Source organism: Myotis brandtii, unplaced genomic scaffold (genome assembly GCF_000412655.1).
Source record: "Myotis brandtii unplaced genomic scaffold, ASM41265v1 scaffold199, whole genome shotgun sequence".
In the NCBI taxonomy this organism is placed as follows: Eukaryota; Metazoa; Chordata; class Mammalia; order Chiroptera; family Vespertilionidae; genus Myotis; species Myotis brandtii.
The window spans coordinates 3,986,360-4,010,113 of record NW_005357414.1 but is presented as its reverse complement, the minus strand read 5'-3'; the positions used below and the strand labels follow the sequence as shown (position 1 = coordinate 4,010,113).

General features: G+C 39.5%; 1 protein-coding gene across 3 annotated transcripts in view; it reads left to right on the top strand.

Moving 5' to 3' along the window:
• The window catches only part of MID2 (midline 2), a 107,007-nt gene that overhangs the window by 1,048 nt on the left and 82,205 nt on the right, over positions 1-23,754 (top strand). For 2 of the 3 annotated variants that reach the window (XM_005865220.2, XM_005865219.2), the window contains exon 2: positions 13,189-13,904. In XM_005865220.2, the coding sequence (XP_005865282.1) occupies positions 13,245-13,904 (660 nt within the window). In that variant the 5' untranslated portion in view covers positions 13,189-13,244. Of the gene's footprint in view, positions 1-12,316; positions 12,402-13,188; positions 13,905-23,754 lie in introns of those variants that run through there. The other variant, XM_005865218.2, reaches the window with a different exon arrangement.

Genomic DNA, 23,754 nt, shown 5'->3' with positions numbered 1-23,754 from the left:
CAGCCAGCCGGGGGTGGCTGCTGTGGCAGCCAGAGATGCCGTGGACACACTGCCGGCAAGGAGGCCCAGGGAAACTTAATTTCTTTTTTTGCCAGGGGAGCGATCCTCAAGTCTCTGGGCGGTTCCTTATTTCTGGCCTAGCTCTGAGACCAGCTCAGCGGGGGAGAGGGGAAACTTACATATGTACACTCGACAGACTGTGACTGACTCTGGGAGAGATGGTGTTTTTCCATTTCTGGCTTGTAAGAATTAAGTAAATAACTGTGGAGTAAGATTTACAAAAACGTTTTTGGTGATGATAAGGTTTAGGTTACTTAGCACTTTGTGTGTAGCACATTATTTCTTGGAGGTTTTCCTCAGAGCAGTAATTTGGAATCCTGGGGTCCTTGTGTTCTTCACTGTTGCTCTCTCACACTCCCCAACCCACCTTCACACTCACCTTCCTTCTTATCACACATCTTCCTTCTTCCACCTTATCACACATCTACCTGCCTACCTAAATCTCCCACCAGAACCTACCCATCCCACACACCCTTCCAACCTGTGTACTCCCAGCTTCCCAGCTATGCAGTCTTTTGCTCCTCAACCAGTTTGCCTTTTTCAGGATTTCTGAGTGTGGGGAATGTGTTGAGTGATGGTTGTGTGTCTCTGAGGAGGAACCCTTATAAAAGAATATATTAGAGACTACGTAAATAGACAAATACTGCGGGAGAGTTGATTCCTCTGATTCCCAGGTTGGGCCATAAGGGCTACCTTTAACCCCATCCTTTTGCCTCCCAGTACTCTAATCAGTTATCTGGTCATGTTCCAATAGGAGGGAAATGCTGAAGAGAGAGAGTCTCCTCCCTACTTTCCACTCTACCCCTAACCCTCACATCCTTCCAACCCTCTCCACTCATCATGCCCTGAGGGGGAACCAGTCTACTATTTTTATATATTTCTGCCCAATCAATTAAGTTAATGTACTAGTAGATATATAATGTGAATTATATTTTTCTGATTGTTCCTTATAACTAGATTTATGTGGTTGAAATATGGGTCTAGGGGCCCAGATGATCAGAGAGTTCATCCCAAATCTGATATTGCATTATCTCTATGGCCTTAGGACATTCTTCTGACCTTTCTTTCATAGTTGATGCAGTTGTATGAAAGGCATAATATTGTCTATTAGGTATTGTGAGCTTTCTCTTGGCCTTTGGAAGATGGAAGGGCTCTATACAACCTCAGCATTACACTTTTCAAAGAAAGTGCTTCATTTGCCTTTTTATTGGTATAATAGATTGACTGGGTATAAGTAGGAACCCTAGTTTCTGGAAACCTTAACTTGCCATTATTAGCCCCCCTGGAGACGAATCTATCACCATACTTCGGCCCTAAGTCTGTTTTTCCCCCTAATGCACAAACAACTGAATGAAACATACATAAAACTAGATATACAGAGTAATGGTGATTATTTTAAGTAGAGGCTTAAATCATATCTAATGTACTGCAACCTAACAATCTGAGTCAGGCTGATCTGAAAACATAACCCCACCCATTTTTATTTTTTTTTTGCCTTTATGGGGGCAGTTAGTTAATTTCTGAAAAGTTGCATAAATAATTTTAGGTATGGCTATATAAGCATGATTAGGATCTAGTAGAGTTGAGTCAATAATATTTATTAAGTGCCTATAATGTGAAGAGACCTCTGCTGACTGGGCCGAGGCCCCAGCCTTGGCCTAGTATTTTGGCCTCCTGCTTGTTTGAGGCCTACCTCTTTACTTGCAGCTCCAGGATCAGGACAGGGAGGGGCTGTGAGGGGTAGGGTAGAGGCTAGGGAAATGAAGGGGCAATTGTTTCTCTGGTTTACTTTCCTGACTACTAGACTTCTCATCTTGCATGTTGTGCCTTGCATGGCCACCCCCTGGGAAGTACTGCCACAAATCAGAGTGACTTGATTGCTATACAAACGTATCATCTGAACAGTGCAAACTGATTTAGATGAAGTTGGTTTAGTTAATCCCTTCTCTTTAAGTGCAGGACAACCTGCTCCAACTTGCAGATTCTAAAGCAGTGCCAGTGGAGTCTCATAATTGCATCTAAAAATTGCTCTGGGTAGTCAGCCTATCCAATCCCTCCTCTCTCCTCCCATAAAATCTGCTGACACCATGACAGTTGAGAAGGAAACTGCTGGAGGAGTATGTCTTTACCATTCACCAAACCTCATTGGCTTGGTGAAGAGGTGAGAATGTCTTTTTTTACTATATTCCTTGGCACTCAGGTTCTCTCTTTTCCAACTGGGACACAGCTCCTTAAAAAGCAGGTAAAGACAGGGCTGAGTCACAGAATGTGTCTCAAATGGCTTTTCTAAGAGGTACCTGCTTGGCCTCAGGTGTGTCTGTCACTCAGTCTTTATGGATTTTGGTAACTCCCTAGCTATTAGGCAATGGGATTTGGGTGCTAGTGGAGGCCAGTGGTGCTGCATTTCCATTTAGCACTAAGATTTTGTCTTCTCTGCAAAGGAGAATATAAGGCAGTGTGTTTGCAAAATAACTCCTTACTTAAGCTGAATATCTTGACTTAGAGCCTTGCATCATCAAAATATGACATGTAACATATTGATACTGGACATATGATATATCAGGAAAGCTCACAGTTTTTCACTTTTTGATGATTAAAAGTTTGGGACCAAGGTGTTATTGCACTAAGATCTGTATTTCCAGTCTCCCAAAAAGCATTGAATTAATCACTGAGCAAGGTGGAGAAAAGACTAGAAAAGTGTTTCTCAGCCATTGTATTGAATAATGCTAACAAGTTTCCCTATTAGCTATGAGGCCTTGGACAAATTCCTTAACTTCTCTGAGCCTCAGATTCCTCATCTATAAATAATAATAGTATCTACCTTTTTTTTGAGCTTGTTGAATATCTTTATTTTTTTCTTTTTATTGAACTTATTGGAGTGACACTAGTTAACAAAATTATACAGGTTTCAGGTGCACAATTCTACAACACATCATCTGTACACTGTATGGTATTTTCTTCACCCTAAATCAAGTCTCCATCCATCACCATTTATCCCACCTATACTCTCCTCTACCTCTTCTCACCCTCTACCCCCTGAGACTAGACATTTATATCCAGTTATCCCCCTGTGCAGGCTGCTAGTCCGCTTTTTATTTTTTCTCTTTCCCAAGAATCAATATATATTTCTTTCTTAATTTTTCTTGAAGTAAAAGTCTGTTGAATGTCTTCTGTGAGCACTGGAGGTCTGTGGCTCTTTCTACTGTTAGTCGTTTTTCATCTTCCCATTCTCCATGGCCATAGGCAGACATCATCTTTTCAAAAGGCAATCTCCCAGCTTCTTAATTTTCCTTAGAAATCCTATAAGCTTCTAAAACTACCATATGTTTAAAATATGGAAGGTGGAGGGATTTTGAATAATGTGCCAACATCCCACCACTCCCTTCTCCATGTGCGGTTTACCTGAATGCACACTAAGGTGTTGGTTCAACCTAAATGGGTTAGTGAAATAACCTTAGTAAGGCTTGTCCTACTTGGGTTCCTGTCTCTCTGCAGAGCTCTGACTACCTGACCTTGGGCTTTGTCTCAGCCTCTTTCCTGCAGGTCAGACTCCTATAGTTGATGAACAGAACAGTGTCCCCAGTCTCTGGATCTTCCTCTTACAGAGACCAAATGATCAGATAACAAACTCATTATACAATGTAAAATCCTCCTGTAACAGAAAATACCATTATTTACAATTTGCTGGGTTAATGTGTGGGCATGGAAGATAATGCTAATGCAGGACAGTGAAATATCTGAATGTATACAGCCCAGAGATAGAAAAAATGGTTTATGGTCCAGAATCCTCGATTCTTTTGTCTATAGCCCTTTGTTCAGTGTTGCTAGGATTCATGTGGTTCCTAGGGGAGTAGAAGTTTCATTTCAAATAGGCTTTTGTTCTCTGTCCCTTGTTTCTGTACTGAACTTGGGGTCCTCTCAGCCTAACATTCAATAGCATGCCCTATATACATATATTGCCAATTTTATTCTGTGGAAGTAGAGGTGCCTGTCCATTCAGGTGTGCCACTGCACATTTAAATATTTACAGATATTTCATTGGATAACAGAGATTGGGAAAACAGCCCTAGAATAGATGGTAAGCTGTACTAATAGCAGTAGTTAAATTAAATTTATTCTCCATTTGTTCTTGAACCTTGCAATTGCCAGTGCGATCTGCATTAAGATAAAGGTATTATGAATTGTACTTAGGATTCCTGAATTATGTGTTACCTTGGCAAATCCGTTTCTTGGTTACTCAGATTATATCTTTTGCAGTTGTAGCAGATTTAGGACTTTTAGTTCTGCTATTGTGATATTCATTTTAATGTCTTTGATGACTATATTATATAAAATAACCAATGATTGGATTTATGAGCTAATTATTGTAAAGAAAATATCATTGAATCCACACACTATAAAATATTAAGTAGGCTTTAATAACCTTTTAGATGGGAAGTGACTCTGGCATTCTCTGTCAGTTGGTAATCAACTTCCAGTCCTGAGTTCTCTCTGAGCATGATAAAAGCTTAAGAGAAAAGAAGAGAGACAGTTCCTGCCTTAGGGAACTCAAGTCTCACAGGAGAGACATATGAGTATAATGAATATCACAATCAGATGCATAGTCCTCCAGAAAACTTGTGGTGGAGTGTAATGTCCTCTACATGTCAACTATGTGTTTGGGATGAATTTTCAAAGGAGACTTGGCTTGGGGTGGTGAACACCTAATACAATATACAGATTATATATTATAGAATTGTGCATCTGAAACCTACATAATTATATTAACCAATGTCACCCCAATTCTATATAATAAAAGCCTAATATGCAAATTGACCAAATGGCAGAATGACCGGTGGCTATGACACGCACTGACCACTAGGGGGCAGACGCTCAACATAGGAGCTGCCCCCAGCCCTCAGGCCCCAGGCCAGCCAAGGCCGGTGCCAGCAGGCCATCGCCCCCCCCCCCATCGCCCTGCAGAGGGAGGCAACTGGTGGCAATGGCAAGGGGCAGGGTCAGTGAACGGGTGGCACCAGACTGGTCAAGGCAGGTGCCAGTGGGGGCCCTCTGATCACCCCACTGGTTGCCCCACAGATTGGTCCTGATCGCTGGCCAGGTCTAGAGACCCTACCCATGCACAAATTTCATGCACCAGGCCTGTAGTAAATTCAATAAAAAAGAAAGTAAAATAAAATAAATGGTAGGACATTTATATTTATTCTAAATGGTAATGAAATTTGTTTTTCCAAATAATAAAAATTACTGTTTTCCTTAATAATGCATTTCATATCTGTCATCTGTGAATGTATGATGAGACTATATTTTTTAAGCAAATTAATTATTTTATTCTCATCTGATCCTCATAAGAGCTTGTGAAATGGGTAGGGCAGGTAGTTGTAATTTGACAGGTGAGGAGGCTATGGCCCAAATAGTTTAAATGTCTTACCTAGAATCACTCAGCTAATTCAGCTTAGAGTCAGTACTACAACCAGGCTTTATTATGAGGATCAAATGAGATAATCGCTTTGGAACTATTTGAAAAGTATAAAATGGTACACAGATGTAAGATGATTCTTACTGTTATTTATGCTTACTGACCATCTAGCCTCTTTTTGAGGGGTTTCTATTTTCAGTCTTTATCCTTTTAGGATGAAAATTCTATGTATTGGTTGCCTTTTATGTTCCCAAATGATCTTGTTTGAGTTTCGAGAGTTTTTTCCCCCTGTTAATAGTATTCTAGGATTTTGTCTTCTTTTTCAGTTCCAAAAGGTGTTCTCACTCATTTATACTCCTATGTAACTCCCCTCCCCTTTATTTGTCTTCTGGAACACCCATTATATGTTTCTTGAGGTACATACAGCAGACAAAGCCAGCCACTGCCCTTCATCACCTTGGCTTTAGCCAAAAAAAAAAAAAAATGCATTTTGTTTATTTCAGTTCCTTTCATGATGATGTCCATTGTTTGTCAGCCTTTCTAGTTACACTAATAAATAAGAGTTGTGTTTTGAGGGGCCAGTTTTCAATAATCCAAGGTGTCTTTTCTATGTGATACAGATAGCAAGATCTCTGTAATAAAAGGATGTCAGACCTGGAAAGCATCTTAAAGAGATCATCTGGTGATTCTAGCCCAACTTTAATGACATTTTACAGTTAAGGAAACATCAGACTAAGCCTGATGTTATTTGCTCATTCCCCAAGACAAGGAGACAGTTTCTAGCGTTTTTTTCTTTTGTATTTTTGTTTGTTTTTCTTTATTGATTAAGGTATTACATATGTGTCCTCATTCACCCATTACCCTCCCCCCCCACTCATGCCCTCACCCCCCTGGTGTCTGTCCATTGGTTAGGCTTATATGCATGCATACAAGTCCTTTGGTTGATCTCTCCCCCTTACCCCCACCCTGCCCTACCTTCCCTCTGAGGTTTGACGGTCTGATCAATGCTTCTCTGTCTCTGGATCTGTTTTTGTTCATCACTTTATGTTGTTCATTATATTCCATAAATGAGTGAGATCATGTGATATTTATCTTTCTCTTACTGGCTTATTTCGCTTAGCATAATGCTCTCCAGTTCCATCCATGCTGTTGCAAATGGTAAGAATTCCTTCTTTTTTTACTGCAGCGTAGTATTCAATTGTGTAGATGTACTTAAGGAAGAGTTCATAGGACATTAATGTTAATATCCTAAAGAATCTTTATTTTATATCAATTTATGTGTATATTTTTTGTTAATCCTCACCTGAGGATATTTTTTCCCATTGATTTTTAGAGAGAGTGGAAAGGAGGGGGAGAGACACATAGATAGAAACATCAATGTGAGAGAGACACATTGACTGGTTGCCTCCCACTGTGCCCGACCAGGCAACCAGGTAAATGCCTTTGACCGAATTGAACCCGAGACCCTTCAGTCTGCAGGTCTACGCTGTAATCACTGAGAAAGACCGGCAAGGGCTATATTAATTTGTTTTTTAAACAAATCCTACAACTCAGCTCAGTCCTCATTCTACAGCCCAGAGGTCAGGCTTGGTTTCATATTCATGGCTTTTCTCTGAAGAAGGGTAAACCATGGCTCCTCAGGGAGGTAGTGAAAGCCTAGAGCCATGCTCTGTAGATCACGAGTTCTCTTTCTGATCAGAGTTAACTACTAGTAAATGCTGGATTTGAAGGGTGATGCTGAAATCAGTCTTTTCATTTTGTAATGTAGAATGTATTATTTTTATCTCAATCACCTGCTTTTAAACTCCTCTTTTCTATTTCTACCTACTCACGCAGCTTTATACCTTCTTATAGTTTATTCTCATCAACGTTTGTTTTTTTTCAGGGTGAAGATAAGCCATGGATAAACAATTTTATAATAGAGCAAGGGCAAATACACGAACATACTTATTTAATGACCAGAATCAACTAAATTATATGGAGGGCAACAAATAAGTGTATGTGGACGTGGACATTTGTTTTTTATCATGGCAATTGTTCTGCTCTCTCAGACATTTTATCAATGCATTTTTATGACAAACCATTGTGTTTTCTGGAAAATGCTTCATGATTACCATGATTACCTGTCATTGCATCGCATCTATCAGGTTCACATCCTGTCTTTATTCTTAGCAAACTCTAATTCTGCATAGGTTGGTGATTCGCAAATTTTTAAAGTTGCAACACTCTGCTACTGTTTTATTTTTGTCATACCATACCCCCATACTTCCTAAAAGTATTTTGTGATATAGGAGTCAAATTTTTTAGGAGTTTTATATTTTTTAAATTAATACAATTGGGAACTGAGAATTTTATAACACCCTTTGATCATTAAAGATATCCCAGGATATTGCAAAACCTAAACAGGGAATCACTTACCTAGAAAAACAATTGAAAGGAGAAAGCAATCCAAGAGAGTTTAGAAATACTACATAATTACATAGTTGACAGTATATTATAGTGGTTAACTGTTCATACTCTGGGTCAGACTTGTGTTTGAAACTTTTAAAAATTGAGATATAATTCACTATCATAATATTCACCATTTTAATGTGTACAATTCATTGGTCTTTAGTATATTCACAAAGTTATGCAACTATCACCACTAATTTCTGAACATTTTCATCATCCCCAAAAGAAACCTCATACCAATTATCAGTAACTCTATCTCACCAACCCCCCAGCCTTTGGCAACCACTAATCTATTTTCTGTTCCTATGGATTTGCCTATTCTGGATATCTCATATGAATGGAATCATACAATTTGAGGCCCTTTGTGACTGGATTCTTTCAGTTAGAATAATGTTCTCAAAATTCATCCATTTAGTAGCACATATCAATACTTCATTCCTTTTCCTTGCTGAATACTATTTTATTATATGATATACCACATTTGTTTATCCATTCATCACTTGATGGATATTTGGGTTGTTTCCATCATTTGGATATTATAAATAACTAGAGGCCCGATGCATGAAATTCATACAAGGGGCTCAGCCCTTGCAGCCCCGGCTTCATCCGGAAAGACATCTGGATGGTCGTTCAGCTGTCTGGTCTAATTAGCATATTATGCTTTTATTATTATAGATGCTGCAGTGAACATTGTGTACCAGTTTTTGAGTATGTCTTCAATTTTTCTGGATCATATGGTAACTTTACATTTAACCTGTTGAGGAACTGCCAAACTATTTGTCAAAGCAGCTGGATCATTTTACATTCTCATCAACAATGTATGAGGGTTCCATTTTCCCCACATCCTGGTTGACGTTTGCTATATTTTAAAACTTATAGCTATCCTAGTGGGTGTGAAGTAGTATAATAGCTATCTTAGTGAGTATGAAGTGGTATCTCAATGTGGTTTTGATTTGTATTTCCCTAATGGCTAATGATGTTTAGTATCTTTTCATATCCCTATTGATCATTTTTATATCTTGTTTTAAGGAATGTCTATTCAAATCCTTGTCCATTTTAATTTTTTTTGTCTTTTTATTGTTGAGTTGTAAGAGTTATGTATATTTCTAGATACTAGACCCACATTACATATATGAGCTGCAAATGCTTTTTTCTCATTATGTGAGTTGTCTTTTAACTTACCTGATGGTATCATTTGTAGCACAGAAATCTTTAATTTTGAAGTCTGATTTATCTTTTTTTCCTTTTAGTTGTTTGTGCAGTTGGTGTCATCTAAGAAACCCTTGCCTAACCTAAGTTCATGAAGATTTATACCTAAGTTTCCTTCCAAGAGTTTTATAGTTTCTGCAATTATATTTAGATTTTTTATCTATTTTGAATTACCTTTTATGTATGGTGTGAGGTAGGCCTCCAACTTTATTCTTTTGCATGTGGATATCTATTTGTCCCAGCATCATTTTTAAAAAAAGATTATTATTTTCCCCATTGAATGGTTTTAGAACTCTTGTCAAAAGTCAATTGACCATAAATATATGAGTTTCTTTCTTTTTAAAAAAAATATATTTTATTGATTTTTTACAGAGAGGAAGGGAGAGGGATAGAGAGTTAGAAGCATCAATGAGAGAAACATTGATCAGCTGCCTCCAGCACACTCCCTACCGGGGATATGCCCGAAACCAAGGTACATGCCCTTGACCGGAATCGAACCTGGGACCCTTTAGTCCTCAGGCCAGCGCTCTATCCACTGAGCCAAACCAGTTAGTGCTATGAGTTTATTTCTGAACTCTCAGTTGTATTCTGGGTCTGAATCTTAGTTTTGCTACTTTCAAACAAGTATGACCCTGGGCAATATGACATACACATTACATTCTTCAAACAGTTCTAGAAAATTCAGCAATCCCTGGTTTAAAATCTTATTTTGATCTTATCTAAGGCAATCCTGACCCATACCATACTTTCCCAAGCTTAATTTCATGGTGATGTTCAAGTGTCACACTTACATGGGAATAATTTTTAGGATTCTAGGAAAATTCAATGAGCTTTTCCTCAGTACAGAATTTATACAACACCATTCTTAGACTTAGAATACTTGTGGTATTTGTTTTATATAGTTTTCAGTACATAGACATGTCTTTCAGAAATGCTCCTGTCCAATTGTCATTTTGGTGAGAGGCTGTACTTGATCCTCCCAGGTAGCTTCCAACACAGATTTTAAGGAATGCAGACATGCAGTTCTGGAAGAGACAGTAATTGAAATGCAGTGTGAGATGGGGATAGGCCTAGAAGAAAGAGATACAATTTTGGAAGAGACTTGGAATGAGAGGCAGATTCAGAGAAACTCAGAGGGACACAGAGACAAAAATAGAAGCGGAAATATGCTGTTTAGAAATCCTCTTGTAAATAGTCAAGATAAAGTTCAATGAAGGAGGTGAGATGATTGAAATAGAGGTGTAGGGAAAAGAGCACAGGCATGGTGACACAGTACTCTGTGTATGTATGTTCTTGGTTGATTTACTTAACAATGCTGAGCCCCAAATTCCTAACTATCCTATATAATAAAAGCCTAATATGCTAAGTGTCCAGTTGACCGGTTGGCTGTTCAACCAATCAAAGCATAATATGCTAATGATATGCTAAGGCTGCTCAACGGCTCTCTATGATGTGCACTGACCACCAAGGGGCAGATAGTCGACGGGTCGACCAGTTGCTGTGGTGTGCACTGACCACCAGGGGGGCAGATGCTCTGACTGGTAGGTTAGCTTGCTGCTGGGGTCCGGCTGATGGGGACTGAGCAAGATGGGCCGGACATGCCCTAGAGCCCTCCTGCAGTCTCTCCCTAGCTGGCCAACCTCCCATGTCTCTCCCCAGCCCATTTTGTGCACCATTGGGGTCCCTTGGCCTGGCCTGCACCCTCTCACAATCCAGGACCCCTTGAGGGATGTTGGAGAGCCAGTTTCGGCCCGATCCCGCAGGCCAGGCTGAGGGACCCCACTGGTGCACGCATTTGTGCACCGGGCCTCTAGTAATACATATATAGTAGTAATACATTCCTCACAGGCTTCTTCATATAATTTCATGAAATAATGTGTGTGAAGTGCTTAACACAGGACTCAGAATATAGGAGGTGCTCTATAAATGCTAGTTCCCTTTCTAACTTCTACTTTAAGGGATTCTTTATTTAACAATGATTGATACCTAGTGTGTATGAAGCTCCATACTTTGAATAAAAATGTGAAATAGTTGATGCCCTTAAGGAGCATGGAGAGTTAGCTGGAGACACAGATAAGTAAATGAAAGAAAACAATATTCTGGAAGCTGCTGGTGGTTGAGGTGATAAACATGTAAATGAGAGAAGTTCTAGTTTTCTAGGCTTGGATGGTGATATTCACCAGATAGAAAAAACTGGAAGAGGAACAGGTGTGTGTGTGTGTGTGTGTGTGTGTGTGTGTGTGTGTGTGTGTTTCAGGGAGGGGAGAATAACAAGCTCACTTATGGATATGTTGAATTGAGCAGTGAAGCTATCATAAACAATACTCCTGCCTTGAATGGAAGTTGGAATCTATCATTTCCAAAGTGTCTTCCAATTCTAAGATTCTGTGATATATGTACATTTTAATTGTTTTACTTTATCTCTATATGTGGATGCTGATAGATGTTATGTTACAGAATACTAGCCAACAATTTTCAAGCACTTGTAAATTGTAAAATAAGAATACCACAAGTCTCATTTTTTAAAAAGTGGCTATACAAACTTACCAAACCAACTGAGAGTGACCATTTTACAAAAAGATTCTTGACTTTTACACCAATGGCCTATATATTTCTGCAAAATAGTTATTTCAGTGTACTTAAAAGGTTTGATTTAGAAACAGCTTTTAGGGATACATCTATTGTACTTTTGCAGAAGGTATAATTGTACTCAGAATTTAAGTATCCTGTGAGAAGGTTATGTGGGTATCTCTGATAGATGACCAAATCTGAACAAATGTAAATGGCAGAATCAAATTCTCATGCCCTGATAAGTGTCTCCAACGGTAGTGAGATGATGAACAAAAAGTTTTTCAAAAGCAAAAGGATCAATAGGATTAACACTTTTAGTCAATAAGATATTTTACATTGTTCCTTAGTTAAGGCTAGCTTAGAATATTTTTATGTGTTGATTTTAATTAATGGAAAAACTATGGCAACAACTATCTATATGTTCAGCTCAGAAGTGTCCGTGAAAGAAGAGATAGATTGACCAAGAGCTTAGTTTCTTCTTAGTTGGGTGACTTCTTTTATCTGATGCACACTAAAATTAAGATTACCAGATCTGAAAATTCCTCGCTCCACACTTTGCTAATTTATATCTAGATCTTGATTTGCATCTTGTTATATTTTAGGAAGTATGAAAAGACACATGGGGAGGTGAGCTTCATAGCAGACTTGTGCTAGTTCAGTTCAGCAGGTGTTAAAAACCAACTGAAGCCACAAGGTAATATGTCTTCATTATTGATCTGCAACTATTACTGAGTAAGTTGAAATCATTGATCATTTAGTTTGATGAAATGAAGACTTTTCTGAAGGTGAAGGAAGAAAGTGAAAATGAAAACTATCATATTTTGGCTCTAGTCCCTCAGTATACTAGAAATGGGACAAAACAGAAATTTCCATATGTGTTTGTAGGAAGTAATTCAGATCCACATTCTTAAAAACTTATTATCCTGCAATTAAGAACTACATTTTTCTAAAGCTCTCTCTTCTTTTTATGCAGGCTCTTAGGATGGAATCATTTCAAGAACTAGTGAATTAGTTTGAAATATGGCCTTGTTCTCCTTCCACTAGATGTGAAATAGGAGCAGCCTCTATATTTTACCTTGAAGTAGAATGGAGAACAATATTGGAAAATGAAGATTGAGAATTTTTCAGGGCCTCAGGTTCGTCATAGTCATGGAGGACAAGAAATGTCAGTGGAGAATATGTGAGAGAATGATATATGCCAGTGTTGTGAGCCTGAATACTAATGTTAATCAGTAAACCAGGATTCAGAGGTAGCCACTAGTTCTATTTATTAGTGCAGGAAAATAAACTGAAGCATTTGTCAAAAACAAGGTTTGAAGGGGGAGAAAAAGCTTTCTGATTAATTCCTGAATCATTTTCCTATTACTCCAGCATCCCTGGGGAATCCAGTATGTAAAGTCTCCATTGGTTAGTGAAGAATTATACTACATTCACTTTTCCCTTGGAAATGCTTAATGACTCTTGCTTTGTATTCCTTGCAGGTGAAAGCCCAGCCTCTGTGGTTCTTAATGCCTCAGCAGGATTATTTTCAATAAAGATGGAAACCCTGGAGTCTGAATTGACCTGCCCAATCTGCCTAGAGTTGTTTGAAGATCCCCTTTTGCTCCCTTGTGCTCATAGTCTCTGCTTCAGCTGTGCCCACCGCATCTTGGTTTCCAGCTGCAGCTCTGGTGAATCCATTGAACCCATTACTGCTTTCCAGTGTCCTACGTGCAGATATGTTATCTCACTCAACCACCGGGGCCTGGATGGCCTCAAGAGGAATGTGACTCTGCAGAACATTATTGACCGCTTTCAGAAGGCTTCAGTCAGTGGGCCCAATTCCCCAAGTGAGAGCCGCCGGGAGAGGACTTATAGGCCCAGTACCACCATGTCTAGTGAGAGAATTGCTTGCCAATTCTGTGAACAGGACCCACCAAGAGATGCAGTGAAGACATGCATCACCTGTGAGGTCTCCTACTGTGATCGTTGCCTGAGGGCCACGCACCCCAACAAGAAGCCTTTCACCAGCCACCGCCTGGTGGAACCAGTGCCAGACACACATCTTCGAGGGATCACCTGCCTGGACCATGAGAATGAGAAAGTGAACATGTATTGTGTATCTGATGACCAATTGATCTGTGCCTTATGCAAACTAGTGGGGCGTCACCGAGACCATCAGGTTGCGTCCCTGAATGATCGATTTGAGAAACTCAAGGTAAGGGATCTGGGAAATATCCCTTACACAACTTTGTGTCTTTATACACTGTTATGTGGGAGGCAAGTTCACTAGTAAAATGGGTCACTTTTCTTATATGAAAAGTGAGTTAACTTCAAGTTGTCATGAGGAATAACCTACTCACCTGCAAGCTCTCACTGGAACCTATTTCATCTGTTGTATAAATCTGCTTGTGTCTGGCCAGTTCTGGGGTAATTGGCCTATTGCCCACTACACCAATAGTACATCCAGGGAAGCAGCACTCTATTTCCTCTTTCAGTAACACATTACACACTACATATCTTTGCCATGATTTTTTCCACCTCTTCTTTTAAGTATGTGAGTACCTGTGTAGGTGTGCTATAATTAGCATTTGTGCTTATTTGCCTATTTATGTGTATAGCAATGGGAAGGTTTGGTGTGTTTCTGTGTAGGTATGGGTGGAGGTGTCTGAGTAGATCTCTGTGGGTGGGAGATCTTTGTGGAGAACAGTAGTATATGTTTGCACGCTCAATACTCTAAAGAAAAAAAGTTTGGCACTGGCCACTACAAATTGCCATCAAGCCCTTAACACAGGACTAATTCTAAGCCTGGTTAAAAAAACAAAAAACAAAAAAACCCCAAAATTAAAATAAACAACAACAACAACAACAAAAAACCAGACTAACAGTTCCTAAAAAAGGAACTTCAGTGTACCATGAAGTCAGAAGGAATGATCAAATACCTGAACTAAACATTTAGACTGAAGGCCATAAATATTTAATCCAGTATCAGATTTTGTGCCAGCGTTCGTTTTTGTGGTTAATGGACTGAAGCACTTGTTTGCAGTCCTGCCTTGGAAATTCTTACTCTTTCATTTGCGTTCAGTGGAAAGAGTTCCAAAGTTGTTGGGCCATATAATATTTATGTGAAACTCTAAATGCCTGTTTTTAAAGCCCTACTACCTCATGTGGATAATAAAATGTCAGATCCAGCAAATTGTTTTATTCCCATTGCCTGCCTGTTATGTGATTTAACTTCTCTTAGAATTTTCAAACAAATAAAATGTGTAAATGAGTCAGATTACCACTGCTAAATAGGGCCTGAATATATAAGTCAAGCTCTAAGGAAGATCTAGATAGGATGAAAGGAAGGCAAGAAGTGGGTGGAGAGTTTCCTCTAGCCATGCTTTGGAAAAGTCGATGTAACTTAGGTAAAATTTATGATGTTGGATAGGATAGCAATACTCAAAATAGTATATGTATTCTCTTCTGTCATTTGCGGCAAGCAGTATTGAGAGTAGTCACATTGACAATGCTTTGTGCCTTTTTAAAAAATATGTTTTTTTATTTATTTTAGAGCCAGAGGAAGGGAGAAGGATAGAGAGATAAAAACATTGATGAGAGAGAAACATTGATCAGCTGCCTCCTGCACGCCCCCTACTGGGGATTGAGCCAGCAACCCAGGCATGCAACCTGACCGAGAATTGAACCCTAACTTCCTGGTTCATGGGTCGATGCTCAACCACTGAGCCACACCAGCCAGACGGTTTATGCCTTTGTTTATCATTATTTATATCTAATATTTATAAATTTGTACATAGTTCAATGTTTATGTTTATTTCATTCAAGGTGCTATTATACTGAGTGAAATAAGCCAGTCAGGGAAAGACAAATATCACATGATTTCACTTATAAGTGGAAACTAATGAACATAATAAACAGATGAACAAAATAGGTCCAAAGTTATGGATGCATTAAAAAGAATGACAGATCTCAGAGGAGGGTAGGAGATGGGAAGAGATTAACCAAAGAACTTATCCTATATAATAAAGAGGTAATATGCAAATTGACCATCACACCTTCGCATAAGATGGCCACCCCCATATGGTCAAAGATGACTGCCCCCATGTGGTCACAAGATGGCCGGCAGGGGAGGGCAGTTAGGGGCGACCAGGCCAGCAGGGGAGGGCAGTTGGGGGCAATTGGGCTGGCAGGGGAGCAGTTAGGCATTGATCAGGCTGGCAGGGGAGTGGTTAGGTGTCGATCAGGCTGGCAGGGGAGTGGTTAGGGGGTGATCAGGCTGGCAGGCAGAAGCGGTTAGGGACAATCAGGCAGGCAGGCAGGCAAGCAGTTAGGAGCCAGCAGTTCCAGATTGTGAGAGGGATGTCCGACTGCCTGTTTAGGCCCGATTCTGCAGGGCCTAAACTGGCAGTCAGACATCCCCTGAGGGGTCCCAGATTGGAGAGGGTGCAGGCTGGGCTGAGGGACACCCCCCCACCGTGCACAAATTTCCTGCACTGAGCCTCTAGTATACATATATGCATAAACAATAGACACAGACAATAGTGCAATGAAGGCCTTGGGTGAGGCAGGGCCTGGTAGGAGGGGGACAAAGGTGGGGGAGAAATTGGGGGACATTTATAATACTGTCAATAATAAAAAATTCTTCTGCAGAGAGGAATAATTTTATTAGTTTCAGTTTTTAGAATCATAAGAAGTTAGGCCTTGATCTTGGTCTAGTTGAAGCCCTACACTTTAAAGTGGTATAAACTGAGAATTTGATAGGTTAAGCCAGTGGTCGGCAAACTCATTAGTCAATAGAGCCAAATATCAACAGTACAACGATTGAATTTCTTTTGAGAGCCAAATTTTTAAACTTAAACTATATAGGTAGGTACATTGTTATTAACTTAATTAGGGTACTCCTAAGGCTTAGGAAGAGCCACACTCAAGGGGCCAACGAGCCGCATGTGGCTCACAAGCTGCAGTTTGCCGACCACGGGGTTAAGCACTTTGGTCAAAGTCACAAAATTGGAACAGGATCTAAGCTTCTGGACCAGCAGTTGCCAACCTTTCAGTCCTCATGGACCACCAGTGGTCTGCGGACCACCAGTTGGCAACCGCTGCTCCAAAGGTTTCCTCTAGACCATGAGTTAAGGATCCTTTGTACTGCAGCCTGCCGCCACTTTACTTTAGACTTAAGTTTTCCCCATGAAATGTGATTTGAAACTAAACATTATGCTCCAGCAATTATACATCTTATGGGTCACACAGATAGACAATTAACAGCATCAAGGAAAGGACATATTGTATAAACTTACGGCTTCATAATGGCAAGAGATGGGGGTGGGGTTGCAGGAAGAATGGGGGATATGGAGAGGATGGAACAATCTCTGCCAAATATTTGCAGGTGTTAGAACTATAAATAAGGCATTGGCCTTGAGAAATATTCCAAACAGAAAAAAATCTGTATCCATATGTACTATTGAGATAACAAAAGACTGGATATAATAAGCCTGTATCTACACAACACCAGCTTTTTGAAAACATCTAAAACATGAAAACATTGGATGATGGATTAGATATTTGGCATCGTGCAGCTATGGCCCTCGTCTCTAGGGATGGATGGAACACAAAAATATTTTACCAAAATATACTTTAGTCTGTAATTAATCAGTAATTTTTAGAGAAAGTGCAGATTTTGAATCATTCCCCTTTAATTTTTTAAGGAAATGTGCAGAAAAATCTGATTATAAATTAAGTAGAAACTCTTTATGCTCATTTTTGGACAGAGAGTGGAAACATATGAATCATTCCCAACTGTGTGGTTATATTGTCTGGAACATCTTGGATTTGGGGAGGGAGAGGGAAGTGCTGCTTATGTGTGTGTGGGTGGGGTGGGGTCACTTTGGTTTGGTGCCAGGTGTAAAAGGATATTAGTTCACCACATAAAGCAGAGAGAAAATCTGACTTTCAGTGTCACATATACTCACTTTTTTGAGTTAATTTAGAAAAGCATTTAGGATTATCCCTAGTCTACTTGATTCTTCTCCAAGGAGAAAAGAAAACATTAGCTGTCAGAAGCTATGGGGGAGATAGCCTTGAGCATACTTCCCTGGCCTGAGGGAAGCACAGCAGTCCTACAGGAGAAGGGGAAGAATGATAGCAAATACATACATATATATATGGGTTTGACTTTCTGGCCAGTAACTGATACAGTATTTATTTGCACTTTTTGGTTCTGGAGCTTAATTCTTGGCATTTATAACTCTGTACAAACATCTGTGATTAGGATTGGTATTCTCTAATATTTATTTGTTCAATAAAGAATAAACAAACCATTATGTAATAGATGCAAGATCAGAATAACCAGTAGCTAGTTAACATGTATTCAAAATGGTTTAGAGGGTTTGGGATACTTAGTATAGTTTATTATCCTTACTTAATTGTCCATGCCTTCAGAAGACTACCAGTGGTTTAATTAATTCTTCACTTTCAAAGAATAATTGTGTTTATGACAGTTATTACAGTAGTAAGGCCTATCAAAGTAGTTATTTTTTCCATTACCTCTCTTTTTTACTAATCACAGTATATAAATTAGTTCAATATTTGTGCTGCTTTTCTATAGAACTGCTTCACATTTTAGAGTTTTCATTGTCACATGAGTTTCTCATCTTGGAAAAGATTGATATTATTGTATTAGTAAATGTTGGCTTTATAAAAAGAGGTCCATTTCAGTGGCTCTCTCTATCAGTGCTTGATTTCAACTTGATATTCTGAGTCCTGTGCAACTTGGTCCTCATGCTGCCCTTCTGTCTTTTCCCCCTTCCACTCTCAAACATGCTACCTTCATCTACCCAGGGTAGCCTCCTAACTATCTGCTAAACATACAATTCTCTTTCCCAACTCTGAAATTTCACTCTCACTCATGCTCTTTTCTTGGCCTGCTTAACAATCCAACCTATTCTTTAGTGCTCAGTTTAAACCCCACAAGACCACTCCAGCACACACCAACTATACCATAAATTCTTTGAGGCAAGTCACAAGGTCTTTTCTTCAGTATCCTCCTTAGTGTCTAGCCCACGTAGTCAGGGTTCAGGGTTTAAGAAATCCAAATGAATTAAATATTTGAAATGGATTTGCAGCAAGTATACCAGTATCTGTAGCTTGTTTTGGTTCTTATAAGATATAAATCTGTATTGCCATTATGATTTCTTTAGCAGTCTGAAAAAATCTCCTGTGAACTACTGATAATGTTAAAAATCAGAGTTTTAGCAAAAGTATAACATGTCCTTAATTTTAAGTGCCTATCCATTTTGATTGCTGGATTTTCCAACTTCCTAACCCTATTGTGACATCTGTATAAATCATATGTGATTATTATAATTCTCTTTGAGAGTGATGTCTTCACATTTCCATGCCCACAGCCTGCCAAAAATATAGCTGATGAAACCCAGGGGGAATAGAGGAATTTCCTGAAAGGAATAAACAAGCACATTTTCTTTTTCTCATTACATTTCCACAAATTCATTACTTCAAATAATTCTTAAATGCAGTTACATTTACACATCAGGGATCTTGTTGTTAAAAAATATTACCTGGCACTAGGATTAGCTTTTGATTATGGGAAAGTAAAACACACACACACACACACACACACACACACACACACACACACACACGAAGAAAGACTGAGACAGAGAGAGCTAAAGATTGCCAGACAAAGAAGGAAGATATGAGACTTGGAGAATGTTCAAAGGAAAGCCATAATGAGAATTAAAAGGTTGGAAAATATGATATTCTGGAATCTTATCATAGTTGATTGCTTGTCCTTCTTCCTACTCAGTCACTCTGTCATCCACCCACCCACCCTTCCTCTCTCAGCCACTACCTTCTCACAGGCATTTGTCTACTCACCCACTTGACACCCACTTCTGTCTGCCAAGACAGATACCCTCTCAACATAACTACCAATGGGCATTTGGCTGTTTTTGAACAAGTGTGAGTATGAATATAAGAGAAAGAGAAATACCTTTATGAGCCTGAATTGAGAGTGGGTATATTTTCATATATATGCATGTGTCACTATATATAAGCATATGTGTTTTTGCATGGATGAGTGGCTGAGGATGACTCTGTCTGTGTGTCTATGTGTATGTATAAATGTGTATCACTGTGTGGAGGAGGAGATAATGTATGTGTTAATTTTCTGTGGGTATCTGTAGATAAGTTGGATATGAGAGGCCATAAGTGTAAGGCAAGTTTTCTGTGGCTACCCTAGGGAAGGTTAGGACCTCAGCAGAAACCCTCCTTATACTAAGGATCTCCATAATAAATGAGCAAATTCATATATTCTCATGATAAGAAAAGTCTCCAGGTCGAGACCAGGGCCGGTTATCATGGGTGAGGGAGCAAAAAAAGTTGTTTCTCACTTTCACACACTTAGATACTGAATCACAGTAGCTAAATATAACGAGAGCAAAGAATTTCAGTCCATATTTGCACTCTCTAAGGTATGGTAGTGGATGGGTGTGTATGGAGGTGGGAGTAATATCTGTCATGGGGTGTCTCAGCTAACCAAGCCTTTAATTCACTATTGTAAAATCATTCTTGCTTGTAAGTTTGGCTTCTTTGTGGTCTCTTAATTGCCTAAGACTTGCTCCCCATTACTTATAATATGTATAAATCTGTTCATCTTTTGTATGTGTATGGGGCTAAAAATGCATTTTATTCCATCTCTGCTTAAACTGTGTGCTAAGACTCATTTGGACCTTTATTATTTTTCTTCTAATAATTATATTGATTCTCTGGCTCAGTTCTCATGTAGCATTAACAGGGTTCTCTGTTAAAAGATGATTTATATTATTTCTTAGGTTTGCGAACAAGTTTAGCAAGTAGATACTCCAGCAATCTGTGCTCTTATCTTTCTGTTTTACTGTTATTTCTTTTGTCCTAAGTCTTCTCATCAACACATCTTAAAGGACCTAGCAAACATTAATCTGAGAACAGTTTACAAAATGTTGACTCAGAGATTGTTCTTGGGTGGATGAAAATCCTGTCTGTTAATATTGGGCAAAAGAATATTTTATAAAAATATAATATAGGTGAGGAAATATTAAGGAAACAAGAATTATTGAGCCAGCCCTAGCCAGTTTGGCTCAGTGGACAGAGCATTGGCTTGCAGACTGAAGGGTCCTGGGTTCAATTCTGGTCATGGGCACATGCCCAAGTTACAGGCTCGGTTCCCAGTGTGGGGCGTGAAGGAGGCAACCACAATGATTCTCTCTCACTGATGTTTCTATCTCTCTCTCCCTCTCCCTTCCACTCTGAAATCAATAAAAATATATTTTAAAAAAAGAATTATTGAACCAAAAGAAGTGAAGTTTAAAGGGGAAATGTGATAATGGTATTCAAGTTCATAAAGGATTGACACAATGAGTTAATATTAATTAAACCGTAGCACCAGGGATTTAGGCCAGAGTTTCATTCATTCATTTACTAAAAATAATGAATGCTAATTTTATTCAATGTAGTAGGAGCTGGGGACACAGAAAATAAGGCACAGTCCCTGCCCCGAGGTGCTCTGAGCTGAGTAAGTAAGGGAGATAGAAACATACATAGAAAATTCTAATTCAGTATGGTAAGTGCCTTGACAGAGGATTGCACAGGATACTCTGGAGCACAGAGGAAAAGTCTGGGAAAGGAAGTCATCAAGCTCAAAAACAGGGACTCATGAATGGATTTTTTGGAGAGGAGGGCAAACTGGAGAAAATATGTGAAGAAAGAATTGATAGGACTTGGTGAATGATTATAGTGGTTATGGACAATGGAGAGAAAGAATTTAAAACATGATCTTTGAGTAGATGTCTTGAATAATTGTGGAATCGGGGACAGAAATGGGGGAATTAGGAAGGGGCTAGCAGTTTGGTGGGATGACTTGACTTTAGATTTGAGTTTGATGTGATTGTGGGTTGACTCAACATTCACTCATTTATCAAACATTTACTAAACACCTATGTGGGAACCCTAATCAGAGTACGCCAGATGTTCAAGGCCAATTTGCCATATGCATGTGAAAAGCAAGGACACAGCAGTTTTACTGTATGCACTGTGCAGGCGTACCTTTCTATAACCCAAATATTGATGTCACTAGTTGGCAAGAAGCCTCTTTTGTCTAACTTGGTATAGAAATGAGTGACTGACCAGCCAGTGTATGGCTGCTTTGTGGGCTGCTTTGTGCGGCTGCTTTGCGAGGCTACTTTGAAGAACTACTTTGTCTGATGGCTACTTAGTAGCAATGGCTATTTGGTCTGCAATAAAGTCTTTCTTATATGCCTGCGACTGCTCATATCGTTTTCCAATACCCAGCGTCTGAGGACCTGTACTCCCACAACCTATTAGGTGCCCAGCACCAGAAGAGATGTAGGGGTTACAAGTATAAAGACAACATAGTCCCAACCCTAGTGGAGTTCTCAGCTTAGTGTGGGTCAAGAGGCAATTAAGGACACAGTTATGAGACAATATAGTGAGTGCTATGACAGCAGAAGCACAGAAGGCTGTGAGAGAGCATAGAAGAGACATCATCATGGACTTTGGGTGGGCTTTTGGACCCCTTGTTGGGAGCAAGGGCCACAGTAAGTGCTCTAGTTAAAATAAAATAGTTTGTTCAAATATCTGGAGGAGAGCCAGCATGGGGTACTCTTAGAACTAAAAGGGCAAGTTGTTTTTTAGGAGTTTGGAAGTCAGACCTTTATGGTGGCTGAAAGATCAGGTCTAGAGAAATAAATTTGGTGTTTTTAGCATGGAGGTAGAGCTATGCAGTGGTGAGCTAATGAGGGCCCAGGAATGAACCTTGCAGCACACTAATGATCTAGAACAGGGGTCCTCAAACTTTTTAAACAGGGGGCCAGTTCACTGTCCCTCAGACCATTGGAGGACCAGACTATAGTTTTAAAAAAAACTATGAACAAATTCCTATGCACACAGCACATATCTTATTTTGAAGTAAAAAAACAAAACGGGAACAAATACAATATTTGTATTTGCATGTGGCCCGCGGGCCGTAGTTTGAGGACCCCTGATCTAGAATTTTGTCATGGAGGAAGAGCAGGAGGAGGATGTGTAGGAGAGGCAGAGACTGAAGAGGAATAGTGCAAGTAGAATATAATATTGAGGCCTCCAGGAATGTAGGGTTGGCTTTGACTCACTATTCTAAGTATTATGAAAATGGTGCTAGATTAACATTTTTAGTACAGGTTTTTATTTAGAAGGTCCAAATAATAATTTACACATCTGAGCTAGAGATTAACAATGTTATGCATCTAAAGAGAGGGGAAAGAATGTGGGATGTTTCGTGTAGCATGTCTGATAAGGTGACTGAGGGAGTGTGGGTCTTTGCTGAATGATTTCGGAAAGTTCTGATGCCTGGCCGGCGTGGCTCAGTGGTTGGACATCGACCTATGAACCAGGAGGTCATGGTTTGATTCTCGATCAGGGCACATGCCTGGGTTGCAGGCTCGATCCCCGGAAGGGGTCGTGCAGGAGGCAGCTGATCAATGATTCTCTCTCATCATTGATGTTTCTCTCTTTCTCTCTCTCTCTCTCTCTCTCTCTCTCTCTCTCTCTCTTCCTTTCTCTATGACATCAATAAAAATATATATTTTTAAAAGTTCTGAAAAGAGGGATGGCAGTCTGGCCCGAGGACTGGTCTGATTATCTCTAACAAGCCTTAGGTGGAGTAAATCTTATACATCCAGTATATCTCCTGCATCTCATTCTGTGACATAGCCTGTGTCTATACAGCAGCAAATAAATGTTTGGGGAAGGAATAAAACTCTGGCATAAGGGTATGGGTTTTCATTTATGGAACAGATGGTGTGTTCTGCTGTGGAAAGGCCATATGTAATTGATACATAATGTGACAGACTGAAGCAAAAGCAAATTAAGTATTTTAAGACAAGCAGTTAAAAAAAAAAAGAAGGCAGAACGTGACCCCCAAAAGTGTGCTAAGATTTTGGCTTCTAGCTTGTGGAAAAGCTGGGAACATCCGTGAATAGACAGGATGTCAAAAAAGAATATGCCAAGGAATA